Consider the following 19,434-nt stretch of genomic DNA (forward strand, 5'->3'; position numbering starts at 1 on the left):
CAAAATCTTCCATTTTTTTCCCTCAGTTACTCAGATGAATATGAAAGATATTGGGATCGATTTTAACTTAACCCACTTGGTGGGCAACAGACAACAGTAGGTTGGCCGCCCATTTTACACCCCGCCCAATTTTCCTTTCCGGTGGCTTCCACCGTGCTTCTCAGAGAGTGTATTTGTAATTCTTGCTGAAGCCTTGTAAAAATCCTGCTTGTTGCTGTTGCAAACATAACTATTACATCAAAATTTTTAATTTAAAGACTTAAACTGCATAAAATGATTTTGTTTTCTTCTGCCACTTGTTCCTCAGTTGTTACTTGTAAACTATTCTATCTAGTTGTTATGCCATGGATTGTTATGGTTCACTCTGGGTGTGGTGGTTGCATGAGAGTAGGGTAAAAACTATTGATTCCATAATTTCTCTCGCACGCTCTTTGACTCTCACTCACATTCACTCACTCTTAATTTGCCAACAGCAGTTAGAAATTTATAAGTGTTTTGTTACGGTGGAGTCCGAGTCTTGTAGTTCCACAGGGACAGTGATAACTATACTCCCATAATGCATCTCTCAAGCACAGAATTTGTCAACAGAAAATCCGTGGTATCTAAGTCCCAGGTAAAATTTCCAAATCTGTGATTGAAGCAGAATGCAAGACTTAGGTTACGGAGATGGAGACAGGGCTGTGTGGAGAGTACTTCTTGCAATTGCTTCTAACATTAAAAGAACAATGTGGGTGTTGCATTATAATGGAAGGATATCTGAGCGAGAAAGAAAAATAGGAAAGCTGGGCATCCATGAGGCGCTGTGGGCCATCAGCAGCAGGAGAATTGTATTCCAGCACAATCTGTAACCTCATGGCCTGGCACATTCTTCACTCTACCATTACCAACAAGCCAGGGGATCAACCCTGGTTCAATGAGGAGTGTAGAAGAGCTTGCCAGGAGCAGCACCAGGCGTGCATAAAAATGAGGTGCCAACCTGGTGAAGCTACAGCTCAGGACAACATGCATGCTAAACAGCGGAAGCAACATGCTATAGACAGAGCTAAGCGGTTCCACAACCAACGGATCAGATCAAAGCTCTGCATTCCTGTCACATCGAGTCGTGAATGGTGGTGGACAATTAAACAACAAACGGGAGGAGGAGGCTCTGCAAACATTCCCATCCTCAATGATGGCAGAGTCCGGCACGTGAGTGCAAAAGACAAGGTTGAAGCGTTTGCAACCATCTTCAGCCAGAAGTGCCGAGTGGATGATCCATCTCGGCCTCCTCCCGATATCCCCACCATCACAGAAGCCAGTCTTCAGCCAATTCGACTCATTCCACGTGATATCAAGAAATGGCTGAATGCATGGGATACAGCAAAGGTTATGGGCCCTGACAACATCCTGGCTGTAGTGCAGAAGACAACGTGGAAAATTGCCCAGGTATATCCTGTCCACAAAAGCAGGACAAATCCAATCCGGCCAATTACCGCCCCATCAGTCTACTCTCAATCATCAGCAAAGTGATGGAAGGTGTCGTCAACAGTGCTATCAAGCGGCACTTACTCAACAATAACCTGCTCACCGATGCTCAGTTTGGGTTCCGCCAGGCCCACTCGGCTCCAGACCTCATTACAGCCTTGGTCCAAACATGGACAAAAGAGCTGAATTCCAGAGGTGAGGTGAGAGTGACTGCCCTTGACATCAAGGCAGCATTTGACCGAGTGAGGCACCAAGGTGCCCTAGTAAAATTGAAGTCAATGGGAATCGGGGGGCAAACTCTCCAGTGGCTGGAATCATACCTAGCACAAAGGAAGATGGTAGTGGTTGTTGGAGGCCAATCATCTCAGCCCCAGGACATTGCTGCAGGCGTTCCTCAGGACAGTGTCCTAGGCCCAACCATCTTCAGCTGCTTCATCAATGACCTTCCCTCCATCATAAGGTCAGAAATGGGGATGTTCGCTGATGATTGCAGAGTGTTCAGTTCCATTCGCAACCCCTCAAATAATGAAGCAGTCCGAGCCCGCATGCAGCAAGACCTGGTCAACATCCAGGCTTGGGCTGATAAGTGGCAAGTAACATTCGTGCCAGACAAGTACCAGGCAATGACCATCTCCAACAAGAGAGTGTCTAACCACCTCCCCTTGATATTCAACGGCATTACCATTGCCGAATCCCCCACCATCAACATCCTGGGGGTCACCATTGACTAGAAACTTTATTGGATCAACCATATAAATACTGTGGCTACAAGAGCAGGTCAGAGGCTGGGTATTCTGTGGTGAATGACTCACCTCTTGACTCCCCAAAGCCTTTCCACCATCTACAAGGCACAAGTCAGGAGTGTGATGGAATACTCTCCACTTGCCTGAATGAGTGCAGCTCCAACAACACTCAGAAGCTTGACACTATCCAGGTCAAAGCAGCCCGCTTGATTGGTACCCCATCCACCACCCTAAACGTTCACTCCCTTCACCACCAGCGCACAGTGGCTGCAGTGTGTACCATCCACAGGATGTACTGCAGCAACTCACCAAGGCTTCTTCAACAGCACCTCCCAAACCCGCGACCTCTACCACCTAGAAGGACAGGAGCAGCAGGCACATGGGAACACCACCATCTGCACATTCCCCTCCAAGTGACACACCATCCCGACTGGGAAATATATCGCCGTTCATCGTCGCTGGGTCAAAATCCTGGAACTCCCTTCCTAACAGCACTGTGGGAGAACCTTCACCACACGGACTGCAGTGGTTCAAGAAGGTGGCTCAGCACCACCTTCTCAAGGGCAATTTGGGATGGGCAATAAATGCCGGCCTCACCAGCGACGCCCACGTCCCATGAACGAATAAAAAAAAAGAAAAATAGGAGTCAAAAACCGTGAAAAGACTTAATTTGACTTATTTGATTCTTTCCTTCCATGGTAATTGCTGGTTCTCTTTTGGATTTGAAATAAATTTGAATGACTTGATTGGATGCTTTTACAGTTGTTCTCAATGCTACAATGATTGGTAGTGAATGGAAATGTTCTTGATTGCCTTGCATTTAGTCAATGAGATTGTTACAAAGTCAGATCTGCTGCAGATACCTTCTTCACTGGTTCATTAGCATCATTTGCTCCTGTAAGCAATCTTGCGTTTGTGGCAGTTAACTCACACTGCTGTATATCTGCTTGCATAACCTGGAGGTGTCACAGAGAAGCCCAATCCAACATGGCTGGCAGCCTACTTAAGACGCGGAATGGGTGCGCGCACACTGCCTGCCACATTGGACCCTGAGGTGCTCATTTTACACCTGTAAAACGGGTGCAGCATGATCAAATTTCTAGGCCATAGTTTCTCCCCAGTAAATAAGTAGTGAAAGTCTGCACGTTTTTGCTGAGAATCCAGTGAGGAGTTATTTTTAGCAGTCTTTGAACTGTTTGGGTATCATCTGTTTCAGTGAATGGACCCATTTCCCCCCTCAAAGATCTATATGATTTACTGCTATGCTTTTGAAATATTGTTTTCTGTGTGTTTTTACTTTGTGACAGCTTACACCCCATTTATACTATGCATTTAAATTTGTAGCTGCATTCTGTCAAAATTCTATTGTTTACACTCTTGATACAAAACAAAATCCTATGTGCACCAAACACACACTTACCCCGACACTGTCAGCAAAACAAATATAATTCTTCGTGTACTAAGACAACCCTGCATTGCCAGTCCTGTCCAACAGCAGTGCAACGGATTTGTAGCTGGCTAAGATAAATCTTGCTATGTGTTTCAAATGTTCAACAAAACTATGGTAACTTGATGCCTCCATTTGCACTAACCAACTCAGGTCTGCATGAACACTGGATGATCATTCAACTGCCTGCCCTGATCTTAACTGACTGTGATCTGTGAGACTAAACCATAATTAGAATTTATAATCCAGTACTTAATGTAATTAATATAATTAGGTTGAAAAATTCTCATTGTTTATAGCTTTTATTAAAAATGAGTGAAATAGATGAAAACACAATGAAGTGCGGTCAGAATTACCTAAAGGAAATGCAGTCCTTTTTAAAAGATGAAAGCTGACAGGCATTTGAATTAAAAACATTTTATCTTGTTCTGCTAAGAGAACTGTAGGTAATGCTCACGAGCACAATTATAGTGAAGGGAAACTTTGGAAGAGAAGGACCATGTTTGATAAATCAAATGAGCTTTTTCATCTTTCAAGCCCCAAATCTGACTGAAGAAAATCAGAAGATACCTACATATTCTCCAGAGGTTTAAATGTTCTTTGTCAAAATGTATCAAATTATATTGAAAGCATTTTTATTGAAATTCTAGGGTAGAAAATAATCTATTTTCTTTTCTTTGTGTGGTTGTTATTGTTGCCAGGTAACACACAAGAGCTCTGAGCTTCTAGGGATTTTGGGACATGATGCCCATCTCTATAAAGCACTTAGCAAAGATGATGGCCTGCATTGTGGTATTCAGTTCTTTGCAATAATTAGACTAAAAGTACTCATAATTCACTTTGTTCAGTTCTTTGAGTACCGATTTTCCTTTTGCCACTTTCTGGCATATTCCCCTCGTATAAAATTACCAAAAAATATTGGAGCCAAAATTGTGTGACCGTTGGATCTGGTGTAAATGCCGGAATCAACTCACTGGTGACCTTCAGTGTGGACCACGCCAAAGTTCGCAGGAGCTAGGTGGAGTCCACAGCATTTGCGTAAACTGGATGGGTGCCTGCCATAAGAGAGCTGTCAGAAATTGTAGCCTAGGGTGCTGTGTCCAGGGGGGCCAAAATGTTAAAAGAAAAATTCCCAAGCTGGCCCTGCAGTTGGATCCCACTTCAGGTCAGAGGTCTGGTTGCCGTGCTTTCACTTGGTGTACCAGCCTTGCCAATGCTTTACCTGGCCAGAGACACGAGAAGTCTCTGTCTCCAGCCATGCCCCGGTTTACACTGCTGGCCTTGTTTCGCATAAGCCAGGCCCAGCAGAAACTCCCAAGGAAGGCTGGCACCGCGTGTATCCAATTCTCGGCAATATTTGCGACCTTTCGACTAGACTCTCCAGTGTTATGACGAGTGCACTGGAAGAGCTGTGGATTTTCAGCATATCGCTTGTGGTAAATAGCGTAAGCTTGATTTAGAGAAAGAGGCAAACTCATAGTATCTACTTTCATTAAAATAAAATAAATGAACTGTACTATTGTAGACTGTAAGAAGACCATCTAGTACTGTCGTGGCCAACCAGTGAGTGGAGCTTAAAGGAGAAGGGCACGAGTGTTCTGAACAATTATTAATGTTAAACTGCCCACTGATACTTTGCATGCAGTTTAGAACTGGTTAGAGACAAACTGAAAGCAGATAATTATGTAGAACTGGTATGACATTTAGAAGTTCCATTCCAGTGACATTGAAGTGGTGGGTAGGCATACAAATTATTTGAGAAAGCAAACCTACCAAATGTACAAGATAATACCCGACAGTAGTGAATTCTGTTGCCTTATAACCCCTGATTGGCATCCAGCATTGGCCTTAATATTGATCTGTGGAACTCCTGATTCGGCTAGACTTTCTTTTGAGACAACTTTTACCATATGAGATATTGAACATTAGTTACTCAGATAATATTGATTTCTGGGATAACTTTGCTCTGAATCTCCACTAAGGTCAGATCTCTTAGCTATTATAATTCTTATTCCAAAAAGTATTGGTAATAACACAGTATGATGAAGGTTAACATATTGAACTGATCCAAAAACAAGAATTGAAGAGGTTATAGCATTGAAGATGACAGCTAGGCTCATCACGTTAGTGCTGGCTCTTCAACTGGAGCTATTTACTTGTCATTTATCTCATTGCTATTTCTGGGACCTTGTGTGTAAATTGATTGCCACGTTTGCCTACATAAGTGATTGCACTTCAAAAGTAATTCATTAGCTATGCAGCACTTTGAGGATATGAAAGGCTATATCAACTACAAATTATTTTTTTCTATCTGCGGTTCAATGAGGAGTGTAGAAGAGCATGCCAGGAGCAGCACCAGGCGGACCTAAAAAATGAGGTGCCAACCTGGTGAAGCTACAACTCAGGACGACATGCATGCTAAACAGTGGAAGCAACATGCCATGGACAGAGCTAAGCGATTCCACAACCCATGGATCAGATCAAAGCTCTGCAGTCCTGCCACATCAAGTCGTGAATGGTGGGGAACAATTAAACAACTAACTGGAGGAAGAGGCTCTGTAAACATCCCCATCCTCAATGATGGCGGAGTCCAGCACTTGAGTGCAAAAGACAAGGCTGAAGCATTTGGAACCATCTTCAGCCAGAAGTGCCGAGTGGATGATCCATCTCTGCCTCCTCCCAATAGCGTCACCATCGCAGAAGCCAGTCTTCAGCCAATTCGATTCACTCCACGTGATATCAAGAAACGGCTGAGTGCACTGGATACAGCAAAGGCTATGGGCCCCGACAACATCCCGGCTGTGGTCCTGAATACTTGTGCTCCACAACTAGCTGCGCCTCTAGCCACGCTGTTCTAGTACAGCTACAACGCTGGTATCTACCTGACAATGTGGAAAATTGCCCAGGTATGTCCTATCCACAAAAAGCAGGACAAATCCAATCCGGCCAATTACCACCCCATCAGTCTACTCTCAATCATCAGCAAAGTGATGGAAGGTGTCATCGACAGTGCTATCAAGTGGCACTTACTCACCAATAACTTGCTCACCGATGCTCAGTTTGGGTTCCACCAGGATCACTCTGCTCCAGACCTCATTACAGCCTTGGTCCAAACACGGACAAAAGAGCTGAATTTCCAGAGGTGAGGTGAGAGTGACTGCCCTTGACATCAAGGCAGCATTTGACCGAGTGTGGCACCAAGGAGCCCTGGTAAAATTGAAGTCAGTGGGAATTAGGGGGAAAACTCTCCAGTGGCTGGAGTCATACCTAGCACAAAGGAAGATGGTAGTGGTTGTTGGAGGCCAATCATCTCCGCCCCAGGACATTGCTGCAGTTGTTCTTCAGTTTGTTGCCTCTCTCTGTTTTTTTTCTCTTTTTTTTTTCCCTGTTTGTTTTTTTGTTGAATGTGTATTCGGGGGTTCTGCAGGTGACACCTCTCTGTCTGAACACGGTGATTGCCTTGGCAACGGGCAGTTGCAGGGGCAGTCTGTAAACACCATGTATTGTTCTATATGTATAAATGCGTAGGCTTCAAGGAGCTCCTGAAACATTTACCTGAGGAAGGAGGAAGTCTCCGAAAGCTTGTGAATTTAAAATAAAATTGCTGGACTATAACTTGGTGTTGTAAAATTGTTTACAGTTGTTCTTCAGGGCAGTGTCCAAGGCCCAACCATCTTCAGCTGCTTCATCAATGACCTTCCCTCCATCATAAGGTCAGAAATGGGGATGTTCGCTGATGGCTGCACAGTGTTCAGTTCCATTCGCAACCCCTCAGATAATGAAGCAGTCCATGCCCGCATGCAGCAAGACCTGGACAGCATCCAGGCTTGGGCTGATAAGTGGCAGGAAACATTCGTGCCAGATAAGTGCCAGGCAATGACTATCTCCAACAAGAGAGTGTCTAACCACCTCCCCTTGACATTCAACGGTATTACCATTGCCGAATCCCCCACCATCAACATCCTGGGGGTCACCATTGACCAGAAACTTAACTGGACCCGCCATATAAATACTGTGGCTACGAGAGCAGGTCAGAGGCTGGGTATTCTGTGGCGAGTGACTCACCTCCTGACTCCCCAAAGCCTTTCCACCATCTACAAGGCACAAGTCAGGAGTGTGATGGAATACTCTCCACTTGCCTGAATGAGTGCAGCTCCAACAACATTCAGAAGCTCGACACCATGCAGGACAAAGCAGCCTGCTTGATTGGCACCCCTTCCATCACCCTAAACATTCACTCCCTTCACCACCAGCGCACAGTGGCTGCAGTGTGTACCATCCACAGGATGCACTGCAGCAACTCACCAAGGCTTCTTCGACAGCACCTCCCAAACCCACGTCCTCTACCACCACAAGAGTAGCAGGCACATGGGAACAGCGCCACCTGCACGTTCCCCTCCAAGTCACACACCATCCTGACTTGGAAATATATTGCCGTTCCTTCATCGTCGCTGGGTCAAAATCCTGGAACTCCCTTCCTAACAGCACTGTGGGAGAACCTTCGCCACACGGACTGCAGCAGTTGAAGAAGGCGGCTCATCACCACCTTCTCGAGGGCAATTTGGGATGGGCAATAAATGCTGGCCTCGCCAGCGACGCCCATATCCCATGAACGAATAAAGAAAATCTACTCCAATCCCATTTCCCTGCACTTTCCTTGTATTTTTGATTCTTCCTTTTCAAATACATATCCAGTTCCTTTTTGAAGGATGTTATAGTCTCTGCTTCAATGGCCATCTGTAGTAAATTACTCCATTTTGTAATAACCGTGTGGGGAGAAGAAAAAGTACTAACTTTCCCCTCCTCTTCCAGTGAAATGTCTCTGCTCCTATGTTACCAATTTGACAACGAGTGGAAACAATACTACACCAATACCTTCAAATCCTTTCATAATTTTAAAAATCTCTATTAGATCCACACATAAATTACTCTGTTCTATAAAAAATGACCCATTCTAGAGTTATCTGATTGCTCTACTTTTCTCATTCTTCTCTCATTCTCACTTTTCTGTGAAAATTTATGCAAAAACTCGTTTAGTATCTCCACCATTCCTTCATACTCCATAAGATCTCCCTTTTCATCTCTAATTGGCCATACCCTTTATGGAACTATTACGTTACTTTTTTTTAATGCATTTATAAAATGCTTTATTTATTATTTCCCATTCGTTGGCACTTACATCACACTATCTTTGGATAATTAAAGTCACTCTTTATTATGGCTGTTCGTGCATTTTTTCTTTAATTTGTCAACATATCTTTCTCTTTTTTTACTGTTTGTTGGTCCAGGGTATACATTCAATAGATAAACTGTTCCCTTCCCATTCCTTAACTCAAATAATTTAGATTCAGCTTTTGCACAATCCTCTATCATCTCTATGCTCTGGTGCTATAATTTAAGTATTAATACTGCCCCCCCCTCCACCCTTTTCCTACTGCATTCCTTCGGAATATTATTTAACTGTGAATGTTCAACTTCCAGGGCTCCCGAGCCTAAACCATGTCTTTTTTTAATGTTATGTCACAAATCCCATAGCAAATTGTGCCTGTAGCTTGTCGAATTTTACTCACAATACTTAGTTCATTTACGTACATACAACTTAATATCCCTCTGTCTGTGACGCTCTTACTAATGTTAATTCACCCTTTCTGAACTGTTTTTGCTCTTTTATCTTTCTTGCACTCTTTGACTCTTTTGCTTTCTACCTCCTTATCTCTTTTTTTCCTTCCCTATCTTTTTTTTCCCCTTCCTCCTGTCATATTAGTCTAAACCTTCCCCCACAGCACTAGTTACTCTTCCAGTAAGGATGTTGGTCCCAGCCTCCTTCAGGCCAGTGAATCACAAACAGCGGCCCCAATGTCCCAGATAGCTGAACCTTTCTCTCCTACACCATCTCTCTGGTGACTCATTTAAATGATGTATTGCCACAGCTTTGCATTATGAAAGTATCATAGAGTCATAGAGTCATAGAGTTATACAGCACGGATAGAGGCCCTTCGGCCCATTGTGTCCGCGCCGGCCATCAGCCCTGTCTACTCTAATCCCATATTCCAGCATTTGGTCCGTAGCCTTGTATGCTATGGCATTTCAAGTGCTCATCCAAATGCTTCTTGAATGTTGTGAGGGTTCCTGCCTCCACAACCCTTTCAGGCAGTGAGTTCCAGACTCCAACCACCCTCTGGGTGAAAAAGTTCTTTCTCAAATCCCCTCTAAACCTCCCGCCTTTTACCTTGAATCTATGTCCCCTTGTTATAGTACCCTCAACGAAGGGAAAAAGCTCCTTAGTATCCATCCTATCTGTGCCCCTCATAATTTTGTACACCTCAATCATGTCCCCCCTCAGCCTCCTCTGCTCCAAGGAAAACAAACCCAATCTTCCCAGTCTCTCTTCATAGCTGAAGCGCTCCAGCCCTGGTAACATCCTGGTGAATCTCCTCTGCACCCTCTCCAAAGCGATCACATCCTTCCTGTAGTGTGGCGACCAGAACTGCACACAGTACTCCAGCTGTGGCCTAACCAGTGTTCTATACAGCTCCATCATAACCTCCTTGCTCTTATATTCTATGCCTCGGCTAATAAAGGCAAGTATCCCATATGCCTTCTTTACCACCTTATCTACCTGTTCCGCCGCCTTCAGGGATCTGTGAACTTGCACACCAAGATCCCTCTGACCCTCTGTCTTGCCTAGGGTCCTCCCATTCATTGTGTATTCCCTTGCCTTGTTAGTCCCTCCAAAGTGCATTACCTCGCACTTTTCCGGGTTAAATTCCATTTGCCACTGTTCCGCCCATCTGACCAACCCATCTATATCGTCCTGCAGACTGAGGCTATCCTCCTCGCTATTTACCACCCTACCAATTTTTGTATCATCAGCGAACTTACTGATCATACCTTTTACATTCATATCCAAGTCGTTAATGTAGACCACAAACAGCAAGGGACCCAGCACCGATCCCTGTGGTACCCCACTGGCCACAGGCTTCCAGTCACAAAAACAACCTTTGACCATCACCCTCTGCCTTCTGCCACTAAGCCAGTTTTGTATCCAAAGTGCCAAGGCACCCTGGATTCCATGGGCTCGTACCTTCTTGACCAGTCTCCTGTGGGGGACTTTATCGAAGGCCTTACTGAAATCCATGTATACCACATCCACTGCGTTACCCTCATCCACACGCCTCGTCACCCCCTCAAAAAATTCAATCAAATTAGTCAGACATGATCTTCCCTTGACAAAGCCATGTTGACTATCCCTGATTAATCCTTGCTTCTCCAAGTGGAGACTAATTTTGTCCTTCAGAATTTTTTCCAATAATTTTCCTACCACTGATGTTAGGCTCACTGGCCTGTAGTTCCCCGGTTTTTCCCTACTCCCCTTCTTGAATAATGGTATTACATTAGCAGTTCTCCAGTCCTCTGGCACATCCCCTGTGGCCAGAGAGGTTCTGAATATATGTGTCAGAGCCCCCGCAATCTCCTCCTTTGCCTCACACAGTAGGCTGGGATACATTTCGTTCGGGCCTGGGGATTTATCCATTTTTCAAGCAGTCTGGAGCTCAATCTTAGAAATCATGAAAACGTAAACCTAATCTCTCTCTCAACACCTAAACTACTTACCAGAAGAAAGCAAACTAACATGAGACTCGTGCAAAGCCCGGCCCAGGCCATTGTTTGGCAAGGTATTCATAAGTGTTGGCAGGACTTCCATGTCCCACAGTCCAAGTGAACCTCGGGAGCTGCAACCAAAGAAATAATCTCAGACCGTAAGCTTCCTGCACCATAAAACTAGAAGATAGAAAGGGGAGAGATAATAAACTAATCAAACTTAGGATAAAACCCCTGGATGGATTGCCTCCACGCATACTAAAAGAAGATAGGGAAGAGATAGCAGAGGCCCTATTACATATATATAAAAATTCATTGGAAAAGGGAATAGTGCCAGAGGACTGGCGGACAGCTAATGTGGTTCCTATATTTAAAAAGGGAGATAGAACAAGTCCAGGGAACTATAGAACAATTAGCTTAACATCGATGGTAGGAAAGATAATGGAATCCATACTCAAATATGTAATAGAAAAACATCGAGAAACTGAAAATAAAATAAAGAATAGTCAGACCAGATTTTAAAAAGGAAGGTCATGCTTGCCCAATCTTTTTGAATTCTTTGAAGAAGTAATAGAAAGGATAGACAAGGATAATGCAGTGGATGTAGTATATTTGGATTTTCAAAAGGCTTTCGATAAGGTACCGCATAGTAAACTTATGACTAAGGTCAGAGCATGTGGAGTTAAGGGACAAGTAGCAGAATGGATAGCAAGCTGGCCACAAAACGGAAGAGAGTAGGGGTTAAAAGTAGTTACTCAGACTGACAAAAGGTGGGAAGTGGTGTTCCACAAGGATCGGTGCTGGGACCAATGTTCACCATTTACATAAACGATTTGGAATCGGAAGTACAATTTCAAATTTGCAGACGCACCAAATTGGAGGGTATAGTTAATACTGAGGAGGACTGCGATAAAACACAGGAAGGCATTAATAAACTTGCAGAATCGGCATGTAATTGGCAAATGAATTTCAATATAGATAAGTGTGAAGTGGTGCATTTTGGTAGGAAGAATGAGGCCAATACTCCTTGGAAATTAGGAGTCTAAATGGGGTAGATGAGCAGAGGGATTTCGGGGTACAGATACACAAACCACTAAAAGTAGCAACACAGATTAATAAGGTCATAAAAAAAGCAAACCGAGCACCAGGGTTCATTTCTAGAGGGATAGAATTGAAAAGCAAGGAAGTTATGTTAAACTTGTATAGAACTTGTTAGACCCACTTGGAGTACTGTGAACAGTTCTGGTCTCCATATTATAAAAAGGATATAGAAGCACTGGAGCAAGTGCAAAAAAGGTTTACTAGGATGTTACCAGAACTGAGGTTATACCTATCGAGAAAGATTGAACAGGCTGGGGCTCTTTTCTCTAGAAAAGAGAAGACTAAGTGGTGACCTGATAGAGGTTTTCAAGATTCTGAAAGGGTTCGATAGGGTAAAAGTAGAGAAGATGTTTCCACTTGCGGGGGAGACCAGAACTAGGGGCCATGAGTATAAAATGATCACTAATAAATTCATTAGGGAATTCAGGAGAAACTTCTTTACCCAGAGACTGGTTAGAATGTGGAACTTATTTGTACAGGAGTAGTTGAGGCGACTAGCATAGATGCATTTAAGGAGAAGCTAGATAAACACATAAGGGAGAGAGGAATAGAAGGATATGATAGGGTTAGATGAAGGAGGATGGGAGGTGGTTCGTGGGGAGCATAAACACCAGCATGGACCTGTTGGCCTGAATGACCTGTTTCTGTATTGTACATTGTATGTAAAAGCCAGTGTATTCTCCTGCAAGCTGCAAAGTATGTTAATGCATTTAACCTGAAAATAAAAATAACAATCCTCAAATAATGTGTACTATCCCTTGAAGAATTTAAGGTGGACACCTATCTTTACTCCTGCTGCTTTCAAGAAATTTTATTTAAATTTGTTGTAATGAGTATATAGCAAACATTGCAATGATTTATGTTCTCTTTAATTCAGGTTCGAGAGCTGCAGACACGTTTACAAAGCATGCAGGCATCTGGCCCAGCTAGTCCAAGTCGCTTGACTGCAGCTAATCGACCAGTCAACCCCAGTACTGGTGAGCTCAGCACCAGTAGTAGCAGTAATGATATTCCTATTGCGAAGGTGAGTTTCTGTGGCCTCTGACATTCTCCACATTATATGTAACAGCCACTATCATTGTGCAGCCGTTGCATAGGCTTAACAATTAGTTTGGAAATGTTAATTGCTTTCTCTTCAGAATATTTAATTGTAGCCATGGAGGGCACCTATATTTGCAGTGGAAGAGGAAGATAAATTACTGATCATTTGGAGGCTCTTAGTTTACACCCTTTAATTCTACCTAACATTAATCAGTGAATGAATTAATTTTGTAATATGATGCAGTTTTTGCATAGTGTGCAGGGCAATTACTAATTCTAACGGTCATTCCCTGATTGCTAGGTTGCTGAGCGAGTGAAGCTGTCAAAGACAAGGTCAGAATCTTCATCTTCAGATCGACCAGTCCTGGGTTCAGAGATCAGCAGTATTGGAGTAAGTATTTAAAACTTGTTAGAGATGACAGTTCTTAATGGTCTATTATTGGCTGGCCATGTCCTAATTTAACCTATAAAACTCATTCACCAAGCTACTAATAAACCACACAAATCTTTCTGACTGCTAAATAATAAAGAACTAAAATCATCTTTATATACCCTTTTAATGTTCATGATTGCCACGACTTAGTTACTGACTGTTTGAAGACACAGATCTGCATGCATTAATTTCCAGGCAAAGTAGAAAGAAAGCCAGAATTGCAGTACCATTTTATGAACAAAAAATAATTAGTCTGGATAGAAAAGCTAAATTTCTGTAATCCCTGCTCAGCAGTTGCAAGTGCAGCGGAACGGGTCTGCCATCCACCTGCTGGAGAGGACTGTATTCCGTCACAAATCCCAGGGATAGGATAATCCAAATAATCAGGGTGGATGGCCTACGCTTTTACAGGGGCACACACCCTGAGGAGGTGCAGCAAATTGGAACAACACTCCGATCGGGGAAAGATGAGACGGAGGCCCTTAGCAGACCGAAGAAGTTAATTAAAGAAATATATTTTTCCTTGAAGGGAAACATTGGTCTGTGGTGGGAGGGAATCAATCCCCTCTGGAATCAATTACTTCAGTTCTGCAACATCAACAATGGGGCCTTGGAAAGGTCCACACGCAACTCATGCCTGCTCACAGCATTTGTTGAAACAGCTGGGCAGAATTCCTGCGATAACCTGGAACCCCCCCCCCCCAGACCACTCTTTCCTCCTCCCACCCATCCCCATCAGATTTATGCCAGAAAGCAAATTAGATAGAAAGTAGGTGGATTTGGGTTTCCTGCCCCTCTTGCAGGCAGTCACCCCAATTGTGCCCTTCCCCTCCCAGGGACTTTGGGCCTTAGATGATTTTGTTTCTTCACTTAGGCAATGTTAAATTGATCTAGTAGAATTTAAAAGAGAGAAAGGGTTAGAAAAAAGACAGATGAACGTAAAATGGTGGGAGACTCATGCAGAAATGTTTAAATTTTGAGCGCAATTTACATAGGCTAATCAAAGCCAGCATGACTGCATGTTGTCAATACTTAAATGAAAGAACCATAGAAAAAATACAGCCCAGAAGGGGGCCATTCAGCCCATCGTGTCTGCGCCAGCTCGAAGAACAACCAGGTGCCCGTTTTAATCCCACCTTCCAGCACCCGGTCCGTAGCCCTGCAGCTTACAGCACTTTAGGTGCAGGTCCAGGTACTTTTTAAAAGAGTTGAGGGTCCTTGCCTCTACCACCAATTCGGGCAGCGAATTCCATACACCCACCACTCTCTGGGTAAAAAAGTTTTTCCTCATGTCCCCTCTAATCCTTCCTCCAATCAGCTTAAATCTATGTACTCTAGTTCTTGAACTCTCTGCTAGGGGAAACAGGTACTTCCTGTCCACTCTATCTGGGCCCCTCATAATTGTGCACACCTCAATCAAGTCTTCCCTCAGCCTCCAAGGAAAACAACCCCAGCCTATCCAATCTCTCCTCGTAGCCTCAATTTTCAAGCCCTGGCAACATTCTTGTCAGTCTTCTCTGCACTTTCTCCAGAGCAATTACGTCCTTCCTGTAATGTGGTGACCAGAACTGCGTGCAATACTCCAGCTGTGGCTTTACCAGCGTTTTATACAGTTCCATCATTACATCCCTGCTTTTGTATTCTATACCTTGGCTAATAACGGAGAGCATTCCGTATGCCTTCTTCACAACCTTACCTACCTGTACTGCCACCTTCAGGGACCTGTGCACATGCACTCCAAGGTCTCTCACTTCCTCTACCCCTCTCAATATATTCCCGTTTACTGCGTATTCCCATTTACTGTTTGCCCTTCCTAAGTGCATTACCTCACACTTCTCCGGGCTGAACTCCCATTTGCCACTTTTCCGCCCACTCCACCAACCCATTGATATCTTCCTGGAGTCTACAGCTATCCTCTTCACTAACAACTACACGGCCAATTTTTGTTTCACCTGCAAATTTGCCAATCATGCCCCCGACATTCAAGTCCAGATCATTAATGTATACCACAAACAGCAAGGGACTCAACACAGGGCCCTGTGGCACACCACTGGAAACGGATTTCCATTCGCCAAGACATTCATTAACTTTTACCCTTTGTTTCCTGTTACTGAGCCAATTTTGGATCCAATTTGCCACATTTTCCTGTATTCCCCTGGGCCTTTCTGACCAGTCTGCCATGTGGGATCTTGTCAAATGCCTTACTAAAATCCATGTAGACAACATCCACTGCACTACCCTCATCAATTCTCCTTGTCACTTCCTCAAAGAATTTAATCAGATTTGTACGGCATGACCTTCCTTGAACAAATCCATGCTGACTATCCCTGATTAAACCATGCCTTTCCAAGTGACAGTTTATCCTATCTCTCAGTATTGATTCTAATAGTTTGCCTGCCACCGAGATAAGACTGTCCGGCCTATAATTGTTTGGCCTTTCCCTCGTACCCTTTTTAAACAATGGTACAACGTTATCAGTCTTCCAGTCCTCCGGTACCTCCCCTGTATCTAGTGAGGATTGGAAAATGATCCTCAGAGCATCTGCTATTTCCTCCCTGGCTTCCTTCAATAGCCTAGGAAACAATCCATCTGGCCCTGGTGACTTATCAACTTTCAAGGATTCCAGTCCCTCTAGTACTTCCTCTCTCATTATGTTTACCTTATCCTCTATTTCACACCTCTCCTCTTTTAACTACTACGCCCCGATCATCCCTTTCCTTTGTGAATACGGAGACAAAATATCCATTTAAAACCCTACCCACGTCCTCTGCTTCTACACACAAGCTATCCTTATCATCCCTGATAGGTCCCACCTTTTCCTTAGCTATCCTCTTGTTCTTAATGTACTGGTAAAACTAATAGAAATCTGTATCAAGAAGGTGGTGTGTTACGGTGGAGGATCTTCGATTGTAAAATGTTTATTATGAGTTGAACTCTTAAAGCATTATTTTAAGTATTTGGCTTTGCTATTAATTCCAGTCATGGTTACTCATAAACTGTGCAGAAATAACCTATGTTTTCAGTATTTGCAAAGAGTTATTTTTACACTTTGTTTGTTCCTTTCCTGAAAGCACTAAACTCTTGCTAGTGAACAGTTTCACAAATGCTGGTTGTTGTACAAGTGGCCATCCTTTACATGTCACACCAGGCAATGGGGTGTTGGCAGTCTATTTAATCATGCGGTCATCACAGCTGAGCTTGATCGCCTCTCGCCCAACATCCATACGTGTACTTTCCAGCAGGGTTACTGGATCAAGATTAAGAATGGGAGTCCCATCGCATTTTTTCTTTCCTTAACCCGAGAAAACTGTGGCACCCCTATCTCCGGCTCAGATAAAATTAACCAACTCGGTCCAATTCAAGGATCGGACTTTGGACCTCCCTGCCTACAAAGTCATTGGGGCAGCAATTGCTTTTGTTCTCAATCTCCACGTACTGTTAGGATTGCCATCATCCATTGGGTGGGAGAGGAGGGAATCACAGATGGATGCTCACCTTTTGGAAATTTTCATCCTATGCAGCCAATTTGTTTAGATAATCTTCCCCACAGTCTTAAATGCAGCCCACATTCTTGACTGTAGCTGTGGCTCTTTTTCTTCCAACGCTTGCAGAGGCTTTAGTTAATCCTTTTTAAAGCTCTTTACAGTGTTTGTAAAATAGTGTACATTTGTACTACTTGAAGTTATCTTGTTCCAGTTCTTCAAAAGTTGTGATACACTTTTATCAAAGCTCTGAAAGTTGCTAGAGTTGCTTGTTGACTGATGCATGTGTTATTTTTCACACTTCTGAATCAGTCCACTATGGCATACCTCAGACAGATTGCTTTCAGTTGATGTAATTTTATGGTTTCCTAATCTATTTGTCGTAAATTCTTCTAAGAAGCATTTCTTCAAACAAATACCAGGAATGGTTGTCTGGGTCGGGTGGTGGAAGCAGAAACTCTGGAACCATTGAAGAAAACAGTTCGACGCTATAATAGGGGACATTATAAATTTCCATGGAAAGATGAACTCGAAGGGCTGAATATTCTCCCTTATCTTTGTGCCCCGTGACCTAAATCCACAGCAATTATTTACATTGACTTCTAATGTTACTTGACTTTCCACTACACCTACTTCAAATTCAAGAAAAGGACCCGCCCTGCTAATAAAGAATGTCAAAACTTGATTCAACAACAACAACTTGCATTTATATTGCGCCTTTAACGTAGTAAAAAGATCCCAACACCACAGGAGCGTTCAGTCAAAATTGGACACCAAGTCACAGAGATATTAGGACAGGTGACCAAAAGCTTGGACAAAGAGGTAGGTTTTAAGGAGCGACTTAAAGGAGGAGAGAGAGGCGGAGAGTTTTAGGGAGGGAATTGCAGAGCTTAGGGCCCAGGCCTGACAGCACGCCTGCCAATGGTGTAGTGATGAAAATCAGAGATGCACAAGAAGCCAGAATTGGAGGAGCGCAGAGGTCTCGGAGGATTATAGGGCTGGAGGAGGTTACAGATGTAGGGAGGAGTGAGGCCGTGGAGGAATTTGAACACAAAGATGAGAATTTTAAAATCGAGGCATTGCTGGACCAGGAGTCAAAGTAGGTCAGTGAACACAGGGGGAATGGGTGAACGGGACTTGGTGCGAGTTAGGATACGGACAGCAGAGTTTTGGATGAGCTCAAGTTTACGGAGGGCGTAAAGTGGGAAGCCAGCCAGGAGAGCATTGGAATAGTCGAATCTGTAGGTAACAAAAGCATGGATGAGGGTTTTAGCAGCAGATGAGCCGAGGCAGGGGTGGAGACTGGTGATATTACAGAGGTGGTGATGGAGAGGATATGGGGTCGGAAGCTCAGCTCAGGGTCATATAGAACGTCAATATTGCGAACAGTCCAGTTCAACCTCAGACAGTGGCCAGGGAGGTGGAATGAGTCGGTGGCTACGGAACGGAGTTTGTGGCTGGGATCAAAGACAATGGCTTCGGTTTTCCCAATATTTAATTGGAGGCAATTTCTGCTCATCCAATACTGCATGTCGGGCAAGCAGCATGACAAATCAGAGGCAGTGGAAGGGTCAAGAGAGGTGGTGGTGAGGTAGAGCTGGGTGTCGTCAGTGTACTCGTGGAATGTGAAGTGTTTTCGGATGGTATCGCCAAGAGGCAGCATATTGATGAGAAATAGGAGGGGGCCAAGGACAGATCCTTGGGGGACTCCAGAGGTAACGGTGCGGTAACGGGAGGGGAAGCCATTGCAGGAGATTCTCTGGCTATGACTGGATAGATAGGAATGGAACCAGGCATGGGCAGCCCCACCCAGCTGGAAATGAAAGAGAGGTCTTGGAGGAGGATGGTGTGGTCAACCGTGTCCAAGGCTGCAGATAGGTCGAGATGTTCTCCTCCAGCTTTGGGTTCAAAAAATGATTGTGTTTAGACAGTAAGCACTCTCAGGAATCTATGAAGCAGAACAAACTGACGAATGAATATCTGCCAGAACAAAAGATTAACTATTTCTGCACAAGTGTGGTTGGCTTATACATATCCAGGAATGAGATGTTTGTCTTCGATATCCCCTCACCACCACCTCCCCCATGTATCCTTGTACGAAAGACTATTTAGACTTGTATC

At 43.9% G+C, this 19,434-nt stretch overlaps 1 protein-coding gene across 3 annotated transcripts in view; it reads left to right on the forward strand.

Moving 5' to 3' along the window:
* Positions 1-19,434, forward strand: part of mcc (MCC regulator of WNT signaling pathway) — a 257,268-nt gene that overhangs the window by 158,402 nt on the left and 79,432 nt on the right. For all 3 annotated transcript variants that reach the window (XM_067982962.1, XM_067982963.1, XM_067982964.1), the window contains 2 exons: positions 13,235-13,381; positions 13,700-13,789. In XM_067982962.1, coding sequence (XP_067839063.1) covers positions 13,235-13,381; positions 13,700-13,789 — 237 coding nt within the window. The remainder of the gene's footprint in view (positions 1-13,234; positions 13,382-13,699; positions 13,790-19,434) is intronic.

Source organism: Heptranchias perlo, chromosome 4 (assembly GCF_035084215.1).
Source record: "Heptranchias perlo isolate sHepPer1 chromosome 4, sHepPer1.hap1, whole genome shotgun sequence".
Classification (NCBI taxonomy): Eukaryota; Metazoa; Chordata; class Chondrichthyes; order Hexanchiformes; family Hexanchidae; genus Heptranchias; species Heptranchias perlo.